Source organism: Rhinolophus ferrumequinum, chromosome 26 (genome assembly GCF_004115265.2).
Source record: "Rhinolophus ferrumequinum isolate MPI-CBG mRhiFer1 chromosome 26, mRhiFer1_v1.p, whole genome shotgun sequence".
Taxonomy (NCBI): domain Eukaryota; kingdom Metazoa; phylum Chordata; class Mammalia; order Chiroptera; family Rhinolophidae; genus Rhinolophus; species Rhinolophus ferrumequinum.
The window spans coordinates 26,838,430-26,861,724 of NC_046309.1; the positions used below are offsets into that span (position 1 = coordinate 26,838,430).

At 34.7% G+C, this 23,295-nt stretch overlaps 1 protein-coding gene across 4 annotated transcripts in view; it reads left to right on the top strand.

Moving 5' to 3' along the window:
• TFEC (transcription factor EC) overlaps positions 1-23,295 on the top strand; it is a 189,620-nt gene that overhangs the window by 131,443 nt on the left and 34,882 nt on the right. For all 4 annotated transcript variants that reach the window (XM_033098598.1, XM_033098599.1, XM_033098600.1 and 1 more), the window contains one exon: positions 9,537-9,788. In XM_033098598.1, the coding sequence (XP_032954489.1) occupies positions 9,537-9,788 (252 nt within the window). The remainder of the gene's footprint in view (positions 1-9,536; positions 9,789-23,295) is intronic.

The window sequence follows — 23,295 nt, forward strand, 5'->3', positions numbered from 1 at the left end:
TATTTGTAACAGAATGATACAAGAGGTGGCAAGTATTATAGAGAGTTTGGATTTTTATCCCAGATATTTTTATTTATGTCTTTGGAACATGTAAATTAAAAAAAAAATGCATTGATCACTTTCCAAGATATTTGAAATATGACCTTTTAAAGAAGTCAGTCTTGTTTTTCCTTTATTCTCTGCATCCTTGAAAGAACACTCACAACTTCATAATGAAAATGATATCAAAATGTCATTAGACTGAGGATGAAAAATCATGCATTTAAGCATTACATGAGAGCTTTGTTTTAAGTTGAAAGTGACTGTGAAGTGTAAAGCATCAGCTAAACACAGTTGTTGATTTCTGAAGCAAAATGTCTTTTGCTTTATAAAAGTCTTCCTAATAAATATTAATGTTTAAGCATTAATGTAGTCAGACAAACATTGTTTTCTGAAATTTAAGACATTTTATTGTATCTAGCTTAAGTAATTAACTTGTATATTTCCATACTTATAGGAAACAATTGAATTGTATGCAAAACTTCTAAAAAGCATAGAAACTGAAATATTAATTTATTTAAATATAGCTATAAGCACTAAATATAAATTTGCCTAATAATATCAAAATATAATGTTATACCTGGACAACTCATTCTTAGGAAGAATACATCTTTAATTCACTGAATTGGTTTGTTGAATTGGAAAGGACATATCTTCGCCACATTTCTTTGTATGTTATCAAGAAATAACATATGCTAAATTTAAATTTAAATCTTTGATGCATTGTAATTTCTGAAAACAAAAATCAATTAAATATTGTGCTAATATTTTAAAAATTAATTGTGAAGGGCCATTTCAGTTTTTATTTATGATATTGTAAGGTTCAATAAGATAATATACGCAAACCATATAGCATAGTCCTTTCTACATTCAATTCACCCAATAAACAGGCAGTATGAAATCTATTATTCAAAAAGTAGGGCTAGATGTGTTTCAAAATTCTCAATATTTCTGATTTTGAAAAGCAATATATACATATACTATTTATTCCTTGATACCCTCCCTCCTAGAGGGGCCAAATACAGCATCCCATCATCAAATACATTACTATAGCTGCAGCAATGCATATGGACATCTACTGCAGGTGGAATAAAGAAAGACTATACATAGCCTTACTTCATTTTAGATCTGATTTTGTCACCAAATCGGTAGGCACCAATTTTTTTTTTTTTAATTCTGATTTTCAGAGCTTTCTGGATTTTGGAATTGCAGTTGAGAGGTTGAGGACAGATAATATGACAGTTGAAATGTACTTGGACTAGGAAAATACTATATTATCTATATCAAAGGGATTAATGAATAATTTTAGAAATAGGCAAAATAGTAACTATTTAATTAAGGAAGATTTACCTGGCAATGTAACATACACAAATTTCAAATAAGCATTTTGTAAAATGTGCGAAAAAAATCAATGGCCCCTAGGGGAAATTGGGTTTAGGATCAGAATAGATTTCCCTATGTGTAAATAGAATGTGGGAGTCTACCATGTGTAATTCCAGGCGCTCTCCTCTTGTAATTCTGTACATCCTCCAACCATCATCTCATCAGTTATCACCTAAGTATAGATGTCATGTAAATTTTATCCACAACTCCTTCCTTACTTTGGAATTCCAAACCCATACATCCATCTGCCTACTTCACACACCCTTTTGGACACCTTCAGAACATCACAAACTCAGTGTGTTCAAAACCAATCTTATGATTCTCTGCCCCCTGACCCCAATGAAAAGGACAGTCTTCTATGTGAAGAGTGTTACTATCCATTCATTCACTTAAGCCAGAAGCTCAAGTGTCATTTCTTAATTCATTTCTAATATCCCTCAAATCCAGCTACTAGTTATCAGGTGACCACCTTACCCTGATCACATGATCATAGTTGAAGCAGCCCTTGACTCTCTCAGTTACCCCTCTAAAATTCCTCCAACCAAGCTACTATGTCCCTTTCTTGTGATAAAGGAGGTAAGACACCTTTATATGCCTAAAGGATTGCATGGACCACTTCCACTGGCCACACCGGCCTCATAGCACACCACAGTATCTCTGTTCTAGTCCCATTACCTCCTTTCAGTGCTTCTTTCTCCTCTTGCTTCCTCCCACCGAGGTCGTTGCACACACTGTTCCATCTCCCTGGAATGCTTTTTCTACATCTTCCTCTAGTTACTTCCCATCATCCTCCAGATTCAGCTCTATCATCCCTTCCTTGCAGAAGTTACCCCTAACTTCTATCTAGATAGTTTTTTTCTACACGCTCATACTCATGTGTACCTCTCCTTCCGATCCTTATAGAATTTGAAAATTTAGTCATTTGTGTGATCATTTGATTAAAATCTGTCTCTTTCACCTCTCCATGAACTAGCTACAGGAGGAGAGAGACTTTGCTCACCATATTACCCACCCAAGTGTCTAACATATATAGGCATACATATGTTGTTAAGTGAACGAATCAGTGAAATTAGCAGCAGAAACTGTCGTTTGAATGATTTGTTCACATTTTGTCTAGGTCTTTCTGCTTGATTTTGTGACACATTTTACTTTCATAGGGTTTATTCCATTGAGTTATAATGATATGTTTAATTATGTGTCTCTCCTAATAGACTGTGAACTCTATGAAGACTGGGTTATATCTATTTTGTTCATAACTTTTATCCCCAGAGCTTATTACAGTACCATAAAACCTGGTGTGTGAAAGACACTAAAAAATATTTATAGAATTAATGAATGCTAAACCAGTAAACACAATGTCAAGTACATTTTAATGTATTGTGGCTTAAGTTTTCTGCATGTTTCATATTAACTTAGTTTGATTACGAACGATGTTGCCAGTTGATTTAAGTGTATACATGGCTGTTGTGCTGTTTTGAAGCCAACATGAAGTGGCTTAATTGATGTTTATGGCTCAAAAATTCCAAATATACATACTCTTAAAAAAATATCAGATAAAATAAACCACAGTTATTGCTGGTTTATCTAATTCTTTTAAAGGTACAAAATGGTAACTTTATTTAATGAGATACTAACATAAACAAAACAAATCAATGCAGTCGATGGAGCTGGATTAATTGTAAGGGAATGTTAAAGAAGCTTAGATTTTATAGCGCAGATATGAATGTTCGTGGAGTGCAAGCATTTTTACTGCTAGAACACTACTGAATTAGGAAAACTCTGATTAATAACATTCATGCCTCTTTAAAGTCTTTTAAGTGTGGGTCTCCCCTCAAAGACATACCATTGGAATTACCCAAATTCAAATGATTGGGACTGAATGAATATGTTACAATCACATTTTATATTATTATCCATCAAATAGCTTTGGATTGTATAATGCTCAGCTGAAATATGCTGACAGTTATTCAGAAACCTAAGTAAAACTTTTGATGAACTGGGCCCTACTTTGTTCAGTAGTTATATCTCAATCAGACAAGCTCGACTATATAATTTTAGGTTTAGTCGAGATGAGATTTATGGGTATATCATATCCAAAGGCTGCAGTGAAGAAAGTAAGACTTGAAGAAATGAGTTATTAATCTTTACTACAGAACATTAACAAATGTCATATGGCTTTTATGACTAGATACCTAGGAGGTAGTAGATTCATAAGCCCCCCAAAATAGATTTCCTCTGATTTACCTCTGATACTAGGAACATAATTGATAGTTACCTATTACTCACTAGTGAAGTCCAAGCTTTTACTTCATTTATTAAATTCAAGCTTAGTACAAAATTAACAAAATTAAATAAGTACTGTCATAGCAAATGGGATTGTCTGTCTTGCTTTTTGGTGTGTGTGTGTGTGTGTGTGTGTGTGTGTGTGTGTGTGTTTGGTGACAGTGTGTATATATATTTTTTTATTTAATATCACCTGGCAGTATATTTAGAAGAAATTTATTTCTGACTGAATATATTTCTGTTTCTGTCCTTGCAGATAGTCTAAATATGCTTATGAGGTAGGTGCCTGATTAGTTTGTTTGGCTAGTCAAATTAATGGTGATAAAGAGTCTTGTTATTGAGGTAATTGCTTGTGTGATGTTTGCCATCGCTTTTTAGTTTTGAGTTTCAAAAGGCTAGTACCCAGAAGGTGTTTCATCTCCTCCCAGGTTCCATGCCCTCAGTTTAGATAAGTGGTCTCCAGGTGGATGATGACACGTGGGTCACAGACCTGCTTTCTGGAGAGGAATGACTTTCCCTTGAGACTGCCTTTAACAAAGAACAAACTCTCATTAAATGTTTGCTGAGTGAATGCTGAAGAATTAGTTGAGGGCTTTTACCATTACATTGTACTTTCTTTATAAAAATATACCAGTTTTAAAGAAGCTGAAAAATATATATGCCTGCATAAATATGAATATATAGAAATATTTACGGAGATCTGATACAAGTAGTGCACATATGTACAACCATACACACAGAGAATCACAGAGTTGGTGGAGTCCCTCCAAGTTTTTTAGTACAACTGTCCATTTGTTTCTCAAATTTCCTTGTACAATATACTCTCCCTATTGTTATCCACTGGATCAGATCTGAAAACCAAATAAGAATTAGGTCAAAAGACTACAGTGTAAACACTAAAAAGTAAATTGAAGAAATGAACTCATGTATCTAGGAGCATAGCTTGGAAACCACTGTGTGAAACTTTGAAAACCACTCTGCAAAAATAAGAATAACTGCACATAGGGACACTGAGAGTCTTTCTAGGTAGCAATGTTTGGCTGCTGCACATTCCATCACTCCCTCAGCCCTCTACCGACCAGGAGATTTGAAATCCAAATGCAAATAGGACCACATAACATTTTGTTAGTCTTAATTCATTCCTAATTAAATATTTGCTAATTTACAGAGTTGAAACATCCCAAGATGGTCTACATTCTGGGATTAAAAAAATAGTACTAATAATAACTCATCAGATTAGCAGATACCCTAAATCATCTTCTGTTGTTTCAACTGCTATTGTCAGAGATTGAGAACTGACTTGTTTCTGCAACATTAGGCTGTGTTCTCATGGATCTCTATCAATTCTCTCAAAAAGCAGAATTCCTGCATCCATTCTTGTCTAAAAACTGGAATAGAAAAAGGAAAAAAGGAAAAAAATAAAACCCACAGATACATACATTTTGTATTTGTGATTGTGATTTCCCAGTGAATGTTTTCTGCAACCAGAAAAATGCTTTTTTCTTTCTTGACCAACTCCTTCCCTTAGCTCATTTTACTTGGAGGAGTTTGTGTGATTCTAATGCTTTTTAAAACAGTCCAGATTACCCATTAAGCACATTGTCCTCGTTTCTAATGAATGAATCTATGCATTTTTATAGTTCACCAATACATATGCTTCTAATTTTTTAGGACCCACATCTCTTTATTAGAATATGGGAATTTAACCACATTTGAAACATCTTTTTAATTAGACTTTTTAATCTAAGTTTTTATTTTTGTAACTCCAAATAATGGAACTTTTTTTAAACCACGTAATTTCTATCTAAAGCCTTGAGTGAGACAATTGTTAGTTGGATAATGATCTAACTGGTGAACTTTTAGGTTAGTGTATCCAAATACGGAATCTGCTTTATAAATCAGTTTGGAAAACACTGTTCTGCCCACTCTGTTATCTAAAAGGTCACTCAGATCAGTGTGACATTATATATTTGGGCTTTCCACTTGAGCTGATTTACATTATTCTTTGGGCCTTTGATCAAGAGAGAACATGGCGGATGTTACAGTGCCCCGCCTATATTATCCCTTCCTGACTGAGCCTCTCTGCCTGATCCTGGTTTCCTCACCCGACTGTAGCTGAGGTTCCAATACCACTGGCCTAACCTCCGTGGGCAGTCTCAGACTACGTTTCCAAGATGACCCAACTTCAGACAATAAATATATATATTTTTAAAATAGAGGCATGTGAAAAATTTCATTCCAGATTTTGCAAAAGCTGCTATTGAAATTTTGTTCAATATACCATTCAAGTCCTTCATGAAAAAGATCAAGTTTATAAATTCTCAGATACTATTCTGAAAAATATTTGACTCCTTAGAACTGGTATGATTTTATTACTTAACAAGAAATATATATTAGATTAAATCAGATGGAACTGACATTTTATAGATGAAAAATGGTCAAATATCTACACTTTCACAAGGTTCCACCTAATTTTTCTTTCCATTTCCTTGGCTGCCAGGATGCTCATGGGTAAATTTTGTACTTGATTACAATGTTAATCTTCAGCCTACATTTTTAAATGTAAATACATCTCACCACCTTCACACCTCATAATTATGTATGTTTTGAAAAACAGGGAGACTATAAGTTAATAAATTATTTAAGTGAAATTAAGCAGATTTCTCTACATACACAAAACCTTGGACTTAAATTGATCGTCATTGTTTTTAGTTTCTAGTAGTAGCATGTCAGATTAATACGGTTGAGACATAATTCAGAGCTCTGGACATATGATTTAGTTACTGTTTTCCATTGCAAAATGTCCCTACATTAGATTGTGTTAACCGCTTTGACAGCTCAATCAACCACATCACCATCTACAGCTGCTCCGTCGGGTCTTCTAGGTGAAGACTGAGGTCCTGATTGTGGTTTATCTGCTCCTCTTGGGGATTTCCAAAGCTCTCTGCTGTCATCGCAGTGACACACACACTGTACTTCAAAGACTCATTCATTTACCCATTCACTGAATACATGTGAATACGTAGTTTATAAAGCCCATTGTGTGCCTGGCTTGTGTATAGGAAGTATGGCATACAGCAGCCAACAAGATAAACCCAGTCATTGCTCTTGGAGATCTCATATTTTTTTCCCTTGTCTAGACTGTGACTATTTCCTTGAAGGTAGATGCTGTGGTTGTCTCCTTTCTATTGTCAGTGTATCATTCTGTACACCCACACTTGGCACACTTTCTTACATACGTGAATAAATGAACAATGGCAACTTATGATTTCATTAACTTCATACCGCCATATATACTGGGACCTTCAGTAAAACAAATCCAATAGTTTTATAGTTGTGTCTGCAGATCCCAGGCAATTTAAAAATATTTTAAAATTGGCTGCACATGGCTTAACTGATGTTTTCCACTTAGTTTCTCATAGTTCTGATAAGTCCATGATTGGAAAAGACAAAGATTTTCTGAAGAGTAGCTTAATCACATTCCATTGACTATTTCTCTGCTCCACTAAGCTTTTAGACTCTTATGCTTAGTTTACACGTTCTGTAGAGACAATCTTCACTTTTGCCTGCTAAACTTTTGGAATTCCCTATAAATAACCAATAATTTAGACAAAGTTAGAGTTGGTTCCATTATCTATTTTAATATGTCTCTGTATCGGGTTGTCGAAAGAGGAGATGTCTCTTACTTTGAGAAAGGAAAAGTATTCACGTGAGTTCCTTTTCACAACTAACTGTGTGACCATCTCCCAACTTCTTATATTCTTTCATTTTGATATTTTGCATTTGAGATTTCCTCCCCTTTGCCCGCTGTGCAGGACCATCTCCTTCCAACACCTGATTTATAACCATTTTTCTCTTCCAATTAGTTTTTAAGAACCAATATATTTTTTGGCATTTTAATTTATTGTACACATTACAGGGCTAATACACATAGTGTTTAGGAAGGCAGGCTCTGTATTCCAGCTCCGTCCGTTACTAGAGGAGTGATAATAGGCATGTCACTTAAACTCTCTAAGACTCAGTGGCTTCATCGTTATGGTGCAATGGGGATACTAATGATACCCATCTGCTAAGGTTGTAACAAGGATTAAATAAAATAATGTGTACAGATTGCTTAGCACAGTGTCTGTACCTTTTGCACATTATTATTATCATTATTGTTGTTTTGGCTACAGTTGATATTAATACTGCCCAACTAGATCAAAAACTCCTAGAACCCTGGGATCACATCCCTGATTTCTCTTGCACTCCTGAAGTAAAACAAAATGCAATAAGCACTATAATGAAGGCTTTTAGCGTCAGTGGATAAAAAGTGAAAAATGCGTAAGTTAATGAATGTTGTAAATTTTGATTCAACATACTCTTCTGAGAATAAGAGATATTTTAATTTGTAGGTATACACTGTTCGTTAGCACTGTTACATTCTGTAAAAGATCATTCAGATTTTTAAACCTGAAAATGCTATTTATAATGTATATTTTGTAAATGTATACAGATTAAGAAGAATTAACATAAAACTGCAAAATAATCTAAATAGCTACCCTAAAAAAATTACTCCTGGCATTTTATTGAAATGTTATTTTACAGCTTCAGAGCTCTTAGCAATATAATTAGTAATATGTATAATCTTTATTACCAATCTTAATCTTTTTTACATGACTGAAAAATTATTTTATAGTAGTACAATTAAAATAATGCTAAAAATGTCAGCATAACAGAATTAAACTAAAGTAACTACTACAATATTGTACCCCAAATCAGCTAATTTAAATGCAAAATATTTCCTAAAGGCTATTTATCTGGGCTAATGCATGTTAAGGGATTTTAAGAGTAGTTTGTGTAACTGAAATAAAAGAAAAAATAAGCACTGTAAAACAATCTTTACTATTGTTTAACATGAAGGAAATATTAAATAGGTTTATATATAGGCCACTTGAGGAAAATGTATTAGAGCCACATCACAGCATAGTAAATATCAAGGAGACTTGCAGGCGATACTACTTCCAGAGGCTTTTAAAGGGAAAGCTTGAAATGCTTAAAATTGCCCTCTTACAAATAATGATATGTGGTCACCTATGATGGCTAGGCTGAAGATGCCCAAAATTTTACGTCTATGTTTTGAAAATGGGGTTTCAAAGTACTGGAAAGTTGCTTAGTTGGCACATGACCCTAGTTAGATTTTTCTCTGAATGCTTTTTTTTCTGTTAATTCATGATGACTCTATCAAAGTATTGTTATTACAAAGTGAGAATATGGAAGGGTTTAAAAATAAGATTTTTAAAAATTAAAATAAGCTCAGTATAGAAACTTTGAAAAATATAGAAAAATGAAAAAATCACCCATAAAGTATTACACTTAATATTTGATATATATTTCTAGTTTCTGCTCCCTCCTGGATAATTTTTAAAAATTTTAAATGATAGTTGTGAGTATATCCCATGGAATATTCAGGTTTGTAATGCAAAGGAATCAAAGAAATATATTATATAAAAATCACTATTAGTAGTTAATCAGCTATATTTTCCTTGTATTATTTCAACCCTCCTTTTCAGACCCTCAGGAAGTGTTGCTGCCTATATGTTTTTTCCAAATTTTGTTTCAGTTGCACGTAATTTTGAGGACTGTTCTTAAAAACATGGTTAGCATTTAAAATATTTTTGTAAAGTTTAAATTACTTCTTAAGAGCTATAACCAAATTAATATCTTATGTAAATTATGACAGAAGCATATACCATTAATTAGAGAGAAACTAGATGTTACAGTGTGTATGTTGTCATAATTTGACATAACTCTGATTTACCCATTGTAATTCTTTGGTTTCTATTTTATAGGTCCCCGCACACCTGGAAAGTTCTGCGAGAACTCAGCTACCGAAAGTCCAGAGACAGCAAGTAAAACCCTTCATGACCCTCGATCACCAGATCATCAACCAGACTCTTAAGCGGTCCTACCCTCCGACTCCAAGCAGTGAGCTTCCACTGCAGTATGGACACCCATCTCCTGACGGTGATGAAGGCCTCCCGGGAAATCCGCTCACCACATTGCTGACTCTTGGGAAAGAAGATGACACTGTGGAATGGCATGTATGTCTAACGGCTGCTTATGAAAATATATAATCATTTAAAAAAATGGAAAGAAATTGAAGTTGACATTTTTATAGTAAACATTCCAAATACGTGTTCATTTAACAAAAGGGATGTCTGAATTTATTAATTTGTAATAATTAGTGATGCACACATTAATCATGCATAATAAAATATAGCAATTCATTTTAATACTCATTTCACTTATGAGTCAAAATAATCTCTAAAAGTAATATATGTTAAGAAGATTTACCTTTAATTGTAAAAGTTTTCTGATAACTTTAATTAAAACATTTATCAATAGTTATATTATCTTAAATAGCCATTAAAATAAAAAAGACATTGTTTAAATAGTAGTAAATAAGTCCTCTAGAAATGTTCATTAGAATAAGACTAATCTTTTTGTACTTAATATTTTATGGAATTAGATTGGGATTTTTTACTATTGAGTATTTATTCATTTCTACTTTCAAAACTTAACTTGCTTACTGTTTACTAAATAAGAGGAACTTAGAGATGCTGAGGATACTAAAATGAATGGGAGTATCTAGCTTCATGAAGTTTGTATTTATTATGACTTGTTTATAAATGATCCTTTGAAAAATGTTGAAGAATGTCTAGAACTGGAAAACAACTATAACTGGGAAAAATACTTTTTTAAATATCTCAGTATAGAAAAACTACATGTATAATCGAGTTTTCTATCTTTCCTTTTTCTTTTTTCCACTTGACTTGCTAGATGGAGCCATGGTCCTATCTATGATCTCCCAGGTTTAATCTTCCAGTCTACATTCCTGGTGGATATTACTGATTTCAGGTCGCTGAGTTTTAGCTATTAAGTCTGTAGCCTCCAGGTACAAAAGAGTAATGCTCAGTATCCCATTATTTGAATTCCAAATGATAGAGGAAGATTTTTTTGTGTGTGCAAATTTTATGTTAATCTGGGAAAGGGAAAAGACTAAGGTTCTGGTAGATTGTTTAACGAAACATAAAACAACCACAAAACAGGACTCATTGAAATCCAAAACTGAATATAAATTTTTACATGTATATTTACTTAAGCTTTTCAATAGTGGGTGTATAAAGAATTTCAAAAAACTGGAGAACTAGGTTCTTTATTCACTCTATAAGGATCATAAAAATATATGTAGAATGAAAATCATCTGTACAGTAAATGTTAGAACTCACCCAATACAATTTATTTTACAACAATCTTCTTGCAAAGTTCATTTCCTTGTGGGAAAATTGAATTCTAAAGAAAAAACAAATCCCAAAAGATATGCATATGCCAGTCAATTCTAGGCAAAACCTAGAAAATGATCTTATTGTGTATCTTAAGAAATATGGTTTCTAAAAAATGAGAAATGATAATTAACATGTATCAGACTTCTTAGTTTTGCTTATTAAATTCTTTTAGTTTTTATTCCTTAGGCACACAGCTTACCTTTTTAAAAAATAATAAGTCTGTACATTATGAAGGAAATTAACATAACCTTAGTGTTTTTTTAGGTGGTATCAGTCAAAGGGAGTTGCATGGCTTGGACGGGTTTCAAGCTCCAAGAGTGGTTTAAGGGCAATGAGCACATGGACTACAGACAGAATTTTTCTATTTTTTAAACGATGATGCTTTCAAATATGTATATAGAAGTCTCTTCCATCATTGATGCCCTATCATAATTTAAATCAATGTGTTATAGTTTTAATCAGTGTGTGTTCTCTTTAAATTTGATTTATCATGTACGAGGTCAGATAATTAAGTTTGCGAACTCATCCTAGAAAAAGTGCTAAATACTTCATTGATGAATATCACTTTGGTCACGTTTGAAATACTCCCCTTGAGAAGCTATGCACCGACACCAGTGCCTAGTCCACCCTTCAAAGCAATTTTGGAACTCTTTTTCTGGAATGGCCATCAGAGCTGTCATCGTATTACCCTTGATGTCCTGAATGTCATCCAAATGTCTTCCTTTCAATATTTCCTTTATCTTTGTGTAAAGAAAGAAGTCATTGGAGGCCAGATCAGGTGAATAGGGAGGGTGTTCCAATACAGTTATCTGTTTACTGGCTAAAAACTTCCTCACAGACAGTGCCTCGTGAGCTAGTGCATTGTCATGAAGCAAGAACGATGAATTGTTGGTGAAAAGTGCAGGTTAACTTTTTCACGCAGCCTTTTCATCATTTCCAAATAGCAAACTTGGTTAACTGTTTGCCCAGTTGGTAAAAATTCATAGTGAATAATCCCTCTAATATCAGAAAAGGTTAGCAACATTGTTGCAACAAGTTCACTAACTTAATTGTCAGAGTTCGTACACATTTTCACATACTGCCATTTTACAAAGCCTTGTTATCTTTAACAGCTAAGAGGTATCTTATGTTTTTGCAATTTTCTAATATCCTTTGATTGGTGCTAGGAGTCCATGTCACAACGCACAAAGTGTGCCGTCCTTAGAGCCATACAGCATGAAGTTACAGCCACCACTTACTAGCTTTGTGATCTCTATCCTTAACCTCTCTCACCAATGTTTCTATACCTTGAAGAATTGTTTTGATGCTTACATTTTTAAAGTTCCTAACACAAGGGCAGTGTTGGATATTGTCATTATTTGGTGTTTCTTTCTTCTAAGCTTGTCCTCCTATGATATCGGTGAGCATTTCATTAATTCAAATAAGACCCCAGAAATCATAGCTACCACAGAATAATTCTATGAGAGCATCCTTAGATTCAGGATATGAGAGTTGGAACTAGGAGTAGCTTGGTGATTAAAGGTCTCTGAGACAATGAAATAGAAAATCAAAATAATCATTTTATAATTTAGGTATTTCAGGATAAAATCCAACTTTGTACATATGGCACACAAGACCCTTCCACACTTAATCTTTGTCTATTGACCTAGACTTATCATTCAGTACCTGCATGGTACTCTGTGTTTTAGCCCTATTTGTTTCAGTCATATGATTCTCACAGTGGCCAGGTTCTCTTTTTTTATATCCTTTCTTTACCAGCTACTCATTCGTTCTTCACCATTTGCCTGGATAATTCCAATTCACTCTTCAAAATTCATTTCAGGTTTCTTCTCTAAGGTGATTTCCTTAGTGGTTCTCTGTGTAGATTTGGTGCCTATTCTCTAAGTTTTTAAAATAACACCTATATCATATGGATAAATATTGCACTTATCATAGCATTTTCACAGCACATGCTAAATTTTAATTATTCATTATATTGTTTTACTTATCCTCTGTACCTTTTAGGAGTTCCAAGTTGAGGAGAAGAAAAAAAAAGTAAGAAAATAATAATAATCTTATGTAGAAAGGGCAGTGATATATATACATAGGAGCACAGAAGTGCTGTACTTATCAGAAGTTTATCAATAGTAAGACAGAGGAAAATGGCTAGGGGGGAATTTAACTAGGTAAGATAACATGAGCAAAGAATAGAGATGGGAAACAGCACGAGGTAAGCAAAAAATGAGAGGCAGATGCTGCTAAAAGGTGACACCAGAGAAGTGGGTGATAGACAAATCACAGAAAAGCTGGCACTCCATGTTAAGCAATATCAAATCCTTAAAGGGTTTAAATGTGGGGGCTGAAGTGACATAATCAGATTTGACCAATATCACTCTTGACCAAGGGCATTCTCTCAGCTATGTGGGGGAAGAAGCCTGCAGTTGAGAGATCATTTCTATAGGGCAGTGAGAGCTAATGAGGCCTTCTATTGGAACATGTGAGGGCTGAGGTATCTGTGGGACCACCATGTAGAGATGCTGGTGACAGCGAGATATCCACGTTTGCCTTAAGGAGGTATAATCCAGACTGGAAGAATAGATTTGAAAGTTATCAGCATGGGGATGATATTTGAAAGCTTGAATGAGGAGAGCTACTGGAGCACATTAATCTAGTAAGGAGAGCGGTGAACCAAGGATGGGATTGAGGTTATCACCAATATTTAAGTGTAGTCAGAGAAGAGGGGCCATAAAAATAAAGTAAAAAGATAACCAGTGTGGTGTCACCAAAGTAAAAGAGTTAGTTTAAAGAAGGAGGGAATGATTCACACACTCAAATGTAGCAGTGGAGTCTAGTAAAATAAGGACTGATAAATATTTATTGAATTTGGAAGTCAAACAGTCAGAGAAAATAGCAACAGGTCAAGATGATGAAGTAGGAAAATGCTGTGCTTGCCTCCACCCATGACCACATTAAAATTACAACTAAATTATAGAAAAATCAATTTTGACAACCATCTGAAGATCAGCTGAACAGAAGTCCTATAAATAAGGATATAAAGAGGAAGCCATGTGAGACTGGCAAAAGGGGTAGAGATGTGATATGGGCTGATTCCACACCCACGTATAGCAGAAAAATCAGGAGGGATATCTCAGCTGCAGAGGATCCCCCAGAAGAGCCAGAAGTCCCAGCCCCACACTAGGCTCCCCAGCTTGGAACACCAGTGCCAGGAAGAGGAACCCCCACAACATTTGGCTGTGAACGATCAAGGAGTATTCTGTCTGAGTGAGATTTAAGGCTTCTGGAAACCCAGGTATCCCCTTAAAGGGCCCATACACAGACTCTCCCACTCCCAGGAACTCACCCTGAGCTCCAGCAGAGGGATGTAGCTTGGGAGGCACCAGAGACATACAGGGAAAGACTGAGTTATATGGCTACTTAACAAAGACTGAAGGGATAGCAGCCGTTATTCCTGTGTCAAGCTCTCCTCCTGTGCAGGCTGTGGGTGGACACCATCTTTCCTTTGTTGACCCTCCACTTATATGGCCAAATCTGAATCTTCACTGGCCTGGTGAAATCTGCCTGCTCCACCCAGCTACCTCCCTGGGAACCTGACCCACTCAACTTGAGCATCTCTGGAAGCACTTTTGGCAGTAGGCAGGCAGCCCTGACCCATGCTGTAGTCCTCTTAGACAACTCTTTGGGGTTTGTGGGCCTCAGGTGGGTGGGGGCTGGCCTCAGTGTGCTCTATTTTGTGGAGTGGCATTACTGCCAAACCTGAGCATTACTACCAAACCTCAGTCTGCAAAAATCTGGTGAACACCACTTGCCCCAACCTGGTGACTCCCTGAAACCTCGTTTTATCCAACTTGCGTACCACCCTAGGACTCTTTTAGCGACTGAGACTTATGAAGAGCTGGCAGGCAGGAGCAGGCCTCAGGGTCACCTGGGCCTTTTACCGAACTTCTCCAGCCCCAGTACTGATGGCAGTTGGCCTCAGTTCACAGGTCCAGAGTAGGCAGTGACCAACCGTGCATTACTTTATAGCTCCCATCAGGCAGTCCTGGGTCAGTGACAGACAACAACTGACTTTGGCCTGCACAGAAGTTGCTCCCAAGATTCCCCAGAACCAACACACATGGAGGCTGGCTACAGATCACAACAGAGCATCACCCAATTAGCCTCACAAGCACGCACCCAAAGGGTGATCTCAGCAGGCACCAGATCCCCACAGAGTGAATCCTGCTGTGTGGAGTCAGCCCCCATGCAGAATCTCCTATGATGTGGGGGTGGTCATTTCTCACAGCCAGTCAACCTGAGGGTGAATCCCACCAACCAAAATGCCAACAACAATCAAGGCTCAACTACAACAGGAGAGCACACACATCCCGCACAAGGGATACTCCTGGAGCATTGGTGCAGGTGGTGGGGGACTGTGTCACTAAGAACCACAGTACACCTATTATATAAGGCCACCCAGCAAAAACTGAGAGATATAGTATATCTACCTAATAAATAATAACAAACACAGAGATGCAGCCAAAATGAGGAAACAAAGAAATAAGTCCCCAAAGAAGAACAAGAGAAAACTCCAGAAAACAAACTAAATGAAATGAAGACAACCAACCAACCAACCAGGCAGATACAGAGTTCAATACAAGGGTTATGAGGATGCTCAAGGAACTTAGTGAGAACTTCAACAAAGAGATAGTAAACATTAAAAAAGACATAGAAACCATAAAAAAAGAACCAGTCAGAAGTGAAGAATACAATAACTGAAATAAAGAATATGTTAGATGGAGTCAACGGCAGATTAAACCACAGGATCTAATCAGCAATTTGGAAGACAAGGTGACAGAAAACAATCAGAACAACAAAGAGAAAAAAGAATTCAAAAAAATAAGGATAGTTTAAAGGGTCTCTGGGATAACGTCAAGCATACCAACAATCATACTATAGGAGCACTAGAAGGAGAAGAGTGAGAACAAGCAATTAAGAACCTATTTGAAGAAATAATAACTGAAAATTTCTCTAACCTGGTGAAGGAAATAGGTATACAAGTCCAAAAAATGCAGCGTCCCAAACAAGATGAACCCAAAGAGGCCCACACCAAAATACATCATAATAAAAATGCCAAAGTTTAAAGACAAAAAATCTTAAAAGCAGCAAGAGAAAGGCAATTTGTTACCTATGAGGGAGCTCCCATAAGACTGTGAGCTGATTTCTCAACAGAAACTTTCCAGGCCATAAGGGTTTGGCATGAAATATTCAGTGATGAAAAGTAAGGACATACAACCAAGACTACTATACTCAGCAATGCTATTATTTAAAATTGAAAGTGAAATAGAGAGCTTCTCAAGCAAGAAAAGGTAAAGGAATTCATCACCACCAAACCAGTATTACAAGAAATGTTAAAAAGTCTCATTTAAGAAGAAGGGTGGGGGAAAGAACACAATTATGAATAATAAAATAACAAAAACTACATATCTATCAACAATTACTTTAAATGCAAATGGATTAAATGCTCCAATCAAAGACATTGGATAGCTTAGTGGATAAGAAAACAAGACCCATACATATGCAGTCTACAAGAAACCCACTTCAGATCTAAAGACACACAGAGAACTGAAAGTAAAGAAATGGTAAAGGATATTTCATGCAAGTGGAAATGAAAAAAATCTGGGGTAGCAATACTTCTGTCAGACAAAATAATCTTTAAAACAAGGGCTGTATAAGAAACAAAGAAGGAGATTTTGTAATAATAAAAGTAATCAACCCAACAGAGGATATAACTCTTGTAAACATTTAAGCACCCAACATAGGAGCACCTACATATGTAAAGTAAATGTTGACTAACATAAAGAGAGAGATCAACAGTAATACAGTTATAGTATGGGAATTCGACACCCTATTGATATCAAGGGATAGATCTTCCAGACAGGAAATGAACATGGAAACATTAGCCTTAAATGATACTTTAGATCAGAGGGATTTAATTGATATTTTTAGAGCATTTCACCCTAAAGCAGCAGAATATACATTCTCTTCAAGTTCACATGAAACATGTGACCTAAACATGTTAGGCCAAAAAACAAGTCTCAATAAATTTAAGAAAACTGAAATCAGACCAGACGTCTTCTTTGAGCACTAAGATATGGAACAAGAAATCAATTACAAGAAAAAAAAACTGAGAAACACACAAATATATGCAGGCTAAATAACACACTATTAAACAATTAATGGATTAACAATAAGATTAAGGAAGAAATCAAAAGATACCTTGAGACAAATTATAATGAAAACATAACAACCCCAAATCCATGGGACACATAGAAAGCAGACCTAAGAGGAAAATTCATAGCAATACAGGCCTACCTGAGGAAACAAGAGAAATCTCAAACAATCTAATCTTACACTTAAAGGAAGTAGAAAAAGGACAGCAAACAAAGTCCAAAGTGAGTAGAAGGAAGGAAATAATAAAGATCAGAGTGGAAATACATGAAATAGAGTTTAAAAAACAATACAAAATATCAATGAAAACAAAAGCTGATTCTATGATGAAATAAACAAAATTGGTAAATCTTTAACTAGAGTCAGAAAAAGAGAGAGAGAGAACCCAAATAAATAAAATTAGAAATGAAAGAGATGTGACAACTGACACCACAGAAATACAAAGGATTATAAGAAAACTAACATGAACAATTATATATCAACAAATTGGACAATCTGGAATAAATTGATAAATTCCTAGAAACATATAACCTTCCAAGACTAAGTCAAGAAGAATCAGAAAATCTGAACAGATAGATTACTACTAACAAAATTGAATTAGTAATCAAAATTAAACAAACAAAAGTCCTGGACTAGACGGCTTTACAGGTGAATTTTACCAAATTCAATTTACCAAATTCAAAGAATTAACACTATCCTTCTCAAACTATTCCACAAAAATTCAGGAGGAGGGGTAGCTCTGCAGCTCCTATTATGAGGCTACAATTACCCTGATTTGAAAACGAGGCCAAAAAAAAAAAAAAGTTGTAGGCCGATATCCCTGATGAATATCAATGCAAAATTCCTTGACAAAATACTAGCAAACTGAATTCACCAATACATTAAAAGGATTCTACACCATGATCAAGTGGGATTCATTCTTGTGATGCAAGTTTGGTTCAAAACCACAAATCAATTAAAGTGATACACCACATAAACAAAATGAAAGATAAAAAAATCATATGAAAATATCAATAAATGCAGAAACAGTGTTTGACAAAATCCAATATCCATTTATGATTAAAAAGATCTCAGCAAAGTAAGAACAGAGGGAACATACCTCAACATAATAAAGGTCATATATGACAAACCCACAGCTAAAATCATACTCAATGGTGAAAAGCTAAAAGCATTTTCCTCAAGATCAGGCACAAGACAAGGATGTCCATTTTCACCACTTTTACTCAACATAGTATTGGAAGTCCTAGTCAGAGCATTGAGGCAACAAAAAGAAATAAAAGGCATCCAAAATGGAAAGGAAACATTAAAGCTATCATTATTAGCAGATGGTATGATATTATATAGAGAGAACCCTAAAGATTCCACCAAAAACTATTAGACCTGATCATTGAATTCAGTAAAGTAGCAGGATACAAAATTAATATTTAGAAATTGGTGGCATTTTTATACATCCATAATGAACTATCAGAAAGAGAAATTAAGAAAACAATCCCATTTATAATTGCATCCAAAAAAACACAAATATTAGGAATAAATTTAACCAAGGACTAAAAGACTTATACTCAGAAAATTATAAGACATTGGAGATACAAATAATGGAAGCATATACCATGTTCATGGATAGGAAAATTTAAAGTTGTTAAAATGTCTGTACTGCCCAAGGCAATCTATAGATTCAGTAAAATCCCTATTAAAATACAAATAGCATTTTCCCAGAAATAAAACAAATAATCCTAAAATTTATATGGATCCTAAAATTTATTGCTGAATAGCCACAGCTATCTCTAGAGAGAAGAACAAAATTGAAGCTATCTCGCGATCTGAAATCAAACTATACTATAAAGGTATAGTAATCAAAACAGCGTGGTGCTGGCATTAAAAACAGACACATAGATCAATGGAACAGGATAGAGAGCCCAGAAATACACCCACACTTACATGATTAATTAATCTATGATAAAGGAGGCAAGAATATACAATAGAGTAAAGACAGTCTATTTAATAAGAAGTGTTTGGAAAACTGGAGAGATAAATGCAAAAAAATGAAACTGGACCACCTACCTACACCATATGTAAGAATAAACTCAAAATGAATTAAAGACTTAACTATAAGAACCAAAACCATAAAAGTCCTAGAAGAAAACATAGACATTAAAGTCTCTGACGTTGCCCTTAGCAATATATTTTTTTTTCTGATGTATCTCCTTGGACAAGGAAAACAAAAGAAATAATAAAGAAATGGGACTACACAAAGTTTTTGCACAGCAAAGGAAACAACCAACAAAACGAAAAGACAACCTACTGAATGGGAGAAGATATTCACCAATGATGCATCCAATAGTGGTTAATATCTAAAATTTATAAAGATCTCATATAACTCAACACCAACCCCCCCCCCCAAAAAAAAATCCCTCAAACAATCCAATTAAAAAATGGGCAGAGGACCTGAATAGACATTTTTCCAAAGAGGACATACAGATGGCCAATGGTCATATGAAAAGATGTTCAATATCCCTGATCATCAGAGAAATGCAAATTATAACCACAATGAGATGCCATCTCACACCTGTGAGAATGGCCATTGTCAATAAAACCACAAACAACAAGTGTGGACAAAGGGGAACCCTTGTGCATTGTTGATGGGATCACAAATAGTGCAGCCACTATGGGAAACAGTATGGAGGTTCTTCAAAAAGTTAAAAACAGAACTACTTAATGGCCCAGCAATTCCACTTCTGGGTATTTATCTGAAGAAACCCAAACCACTAATTCAAAAAAAATATATGCACCCCTATGTTCATTGCAGCCCTGTTTACAATAGCCAAGATATGAATGCAACCCAAGTGCCCATCAATAGATGTTTGGATAAAGAAGAAGTGGTAAAATATATACACTAGAATATTACAGAGCCATAAATAAAGATGAAATCTTACCATTTGCAACAACGTGGATGGACCTAGAAGGTATTACGTTACGTGAAATAAGTCAGACAGGGAAAGACAAATACTATATGACTTTACTTATTGTGGATTCTAAAGAACAAAATCAATGAAACAAAACAAAAACAGACCCATTTATGTAGGACAAATTGATGGTTTTGGATAGGAGAGGGTTTGGGAGCCTGGGTGAAAAAGGTGAAGGGATTAAGAAGTATGAATTGGTAGTTACACGATAGTCAATGGGATCTAAAGTAAAGCTTAGGGAATATAGTCAATAATAAGGTAATAACTATGTATAGTGCCCAGTGGGTACCAGATAGTCAGAGGGATCACTTTGTAAATTATACAGATGTCTAGCAACTATGCTGTTTACCTGAAACTAATATAAAATAATATTGAGTGTCAACAGTAATTGAAAAAACAAACTAGTAAGAAAAGGAATTTGGGTAATCGGGTGTTGGGCAGAAACCACTCCACTTTGAATTCAGAGTTAGCAGGAGGTGGAGATGTTGAACTCCTGGGATGTTTGGGACAGTTGGGGAGAAAGATAATAGGGCAAATGCATAGACATTCACAAAATGAAAAGTTTTCAGTAGATCTGTCACACAGTCTAGAAGGGATCTGAAAAGAAGATTGTATTTGATGAGTGAGATAATGGAATTTAAGATTTCACAAATAGAATAATTTAGATGACAAGACCCAAGGTATGGCCTAGAGAATAGGTGAAGAGAACGCCAAATTTAGATTTATTATTTTGACAGTGGTGAGATAAAATATTCATACATAATTATTGATTTATTTTTACATGGAATTCTGACAGTTATTACTGTAGGTACTTTTTAGGTGCATATACATTCATGATCATTTGGTGTTATTTTTCTTTTAAAATTTTACTTTGAATTGTATATGATATAATACCAAAATTGCTATGGTGACTTTCCTTTTGGTCATGTTTGTGGTAGAAGTTTTCACCTTTCTGTATTTTTTTTATTTTGAATGTATCTCTTATAGACAAACTATAGAATGTCTTTTTCAAAATCTAATTTGAGAAATAATTTCTTGATCAGTATGTTAACTAATTTACATTCTTGTAATTAGTTTCCTGCTAAGATTTAATAGTTATCTTTTTAAATGTTTTTTAAATTACTATACTTTGTTTCCTTATTTGCCTTTTTTTTCTATCCACCATTGGACGGTTAAGTCTGTCTCTCGCTCTCATTATTCCTAACTTTCTAACACACACACACACACACACACACACACACACACACAATATATGTATATAATTGTTTGACAATATCTATGTCATACCCTAAAATAAAATTTACCTGAATATAGTCTCATTTCCTTTTATTTTACCCTATCTTACTGTATTGTTATTTAGACAACAAAATTTTTATTGTTACTCCTTCTTGTATTTTGTATCGATTTCATAGTTTTATTTATCATGTGACTGGAGTATGTCCTGAAAGAATGTATTTAAAAGAACTTTTTGCCTTAAAATTTCTGAGGTTTTATACTTAAGAAGTATATTACCTCACCTACATGCTAATAGGATATTTTATTGGTTGTAAATGTTTAGGTTCAAAATTATTTACCTTTAATACTTCATATATTATCCCATTGTCTTCTTACTCCTAGTGTTGTTGAAAAGCCTGATTCTTGGTCTTTTGTAGACCTTTATTTTTAAATCTGTCAAATCTTACAAATGTTTTCCTTTGTCCTTGAGCCTTATTCTTTCCATGCCTATTTCTTTATTTTAATTGTAGTCAAAATAATTTGTTATTTCTTTGTATTTAATTGTCTCCATTTATCACTTTGAGAATGCTTATTCTGCTGATTTGTAATTTTTGCTTTTGTCTAACTTTTAATTCTGTTTCATCTGATATAATTGTTGTATTTGTTGTCTCTTTAAAAATAGCAACTTGATTCCAAGGTGATTAATTATGAAGATTCTTGGAAGCTACAAAACAAAGTATTGTATTGGGTTTTAGATCTTTAAATGAATGTAGGATAATGGAAGAACCAATGTCTTTAATCAATTAAGGAAAATATAGTCATGTAGGTGTAATTAAAAGATATCCACCTACATTACTAAAGAAATAAAGGAGAGAGGTGTTAAAGACAAAAGCAGAGCCTCTAAGGAGAATGAACTTTCACATGTAGGAAAGAAAGGTTTCCTCTGGAATACAAGAAACCTAAGCACGTTCATATGCAAGAGGAAAAAACTAGAGATGCAAAATACTCGGTCATTTATGATGTAGACTTCCAGAAAAAAAAAAGAAAAAGAAGGATGAATGACTTACGTGTAATTTTTACGGAAACTACCAGTACCAGAAGTTTCAAAGAAAAACATTTACCATAAATTGTGTTTCGCATCCTTCTTTGTTCAGATCTTCTTCACATCTGTTCAGAACAAATTTGCTGTCCACTTACTGGTGGAAAGTGAGTAAATGAAATATCATGAAATTAATATTTGAGTTTAGTAACAATATGTTGTAAAACTTTCAGAGGCTAGAGTAATCAAAAGAAACAAAACATGCACATTTATTATTCCAGATCATCTCTCGATGCACATGGAATAACTTCTGAAGTCCAGATAATAGCCTAGAGCTATGCTCTTGAGAATGGTACCCACTAGCCACACTGGCTCTTTAAATTTGATTTTAAATTAATTCAAATTCAATTCAATCTTTAAAAGTTGAATGAAATTAAAAATTCAGTTACACTAGCCACATTTTAAGGCTCAGTAGGCTTAGTTGCCTACTATATGTTGTTAGTTGCCACTATATTGAACAGTCCAAATATAGGACATTCCCATTACTGCAGGAATTTCTGTAGAATACCACTGGCCTAGATGATTCTTCAATGTAAGTTCCTTGCCTACCTTTCGACTTCCTCTGAAACCTTTCTTGCCCTTGCTCAGTCTGCTCCATTCTCATTTGCCTGGTCACTCTTTCTCAAACACTCTGAGCTTGTTCCTAACTTAGGGTCCTTTCATTTTTTTGCTTTCTTTCCAAGGACTACCCTCCCCCATGTTATTCATTCTTCTGTTCAAGTATCAGTAAATCCTTCTCTGACCATTTTCTAAAATAACCCTCCTTCCCATCAAGCTC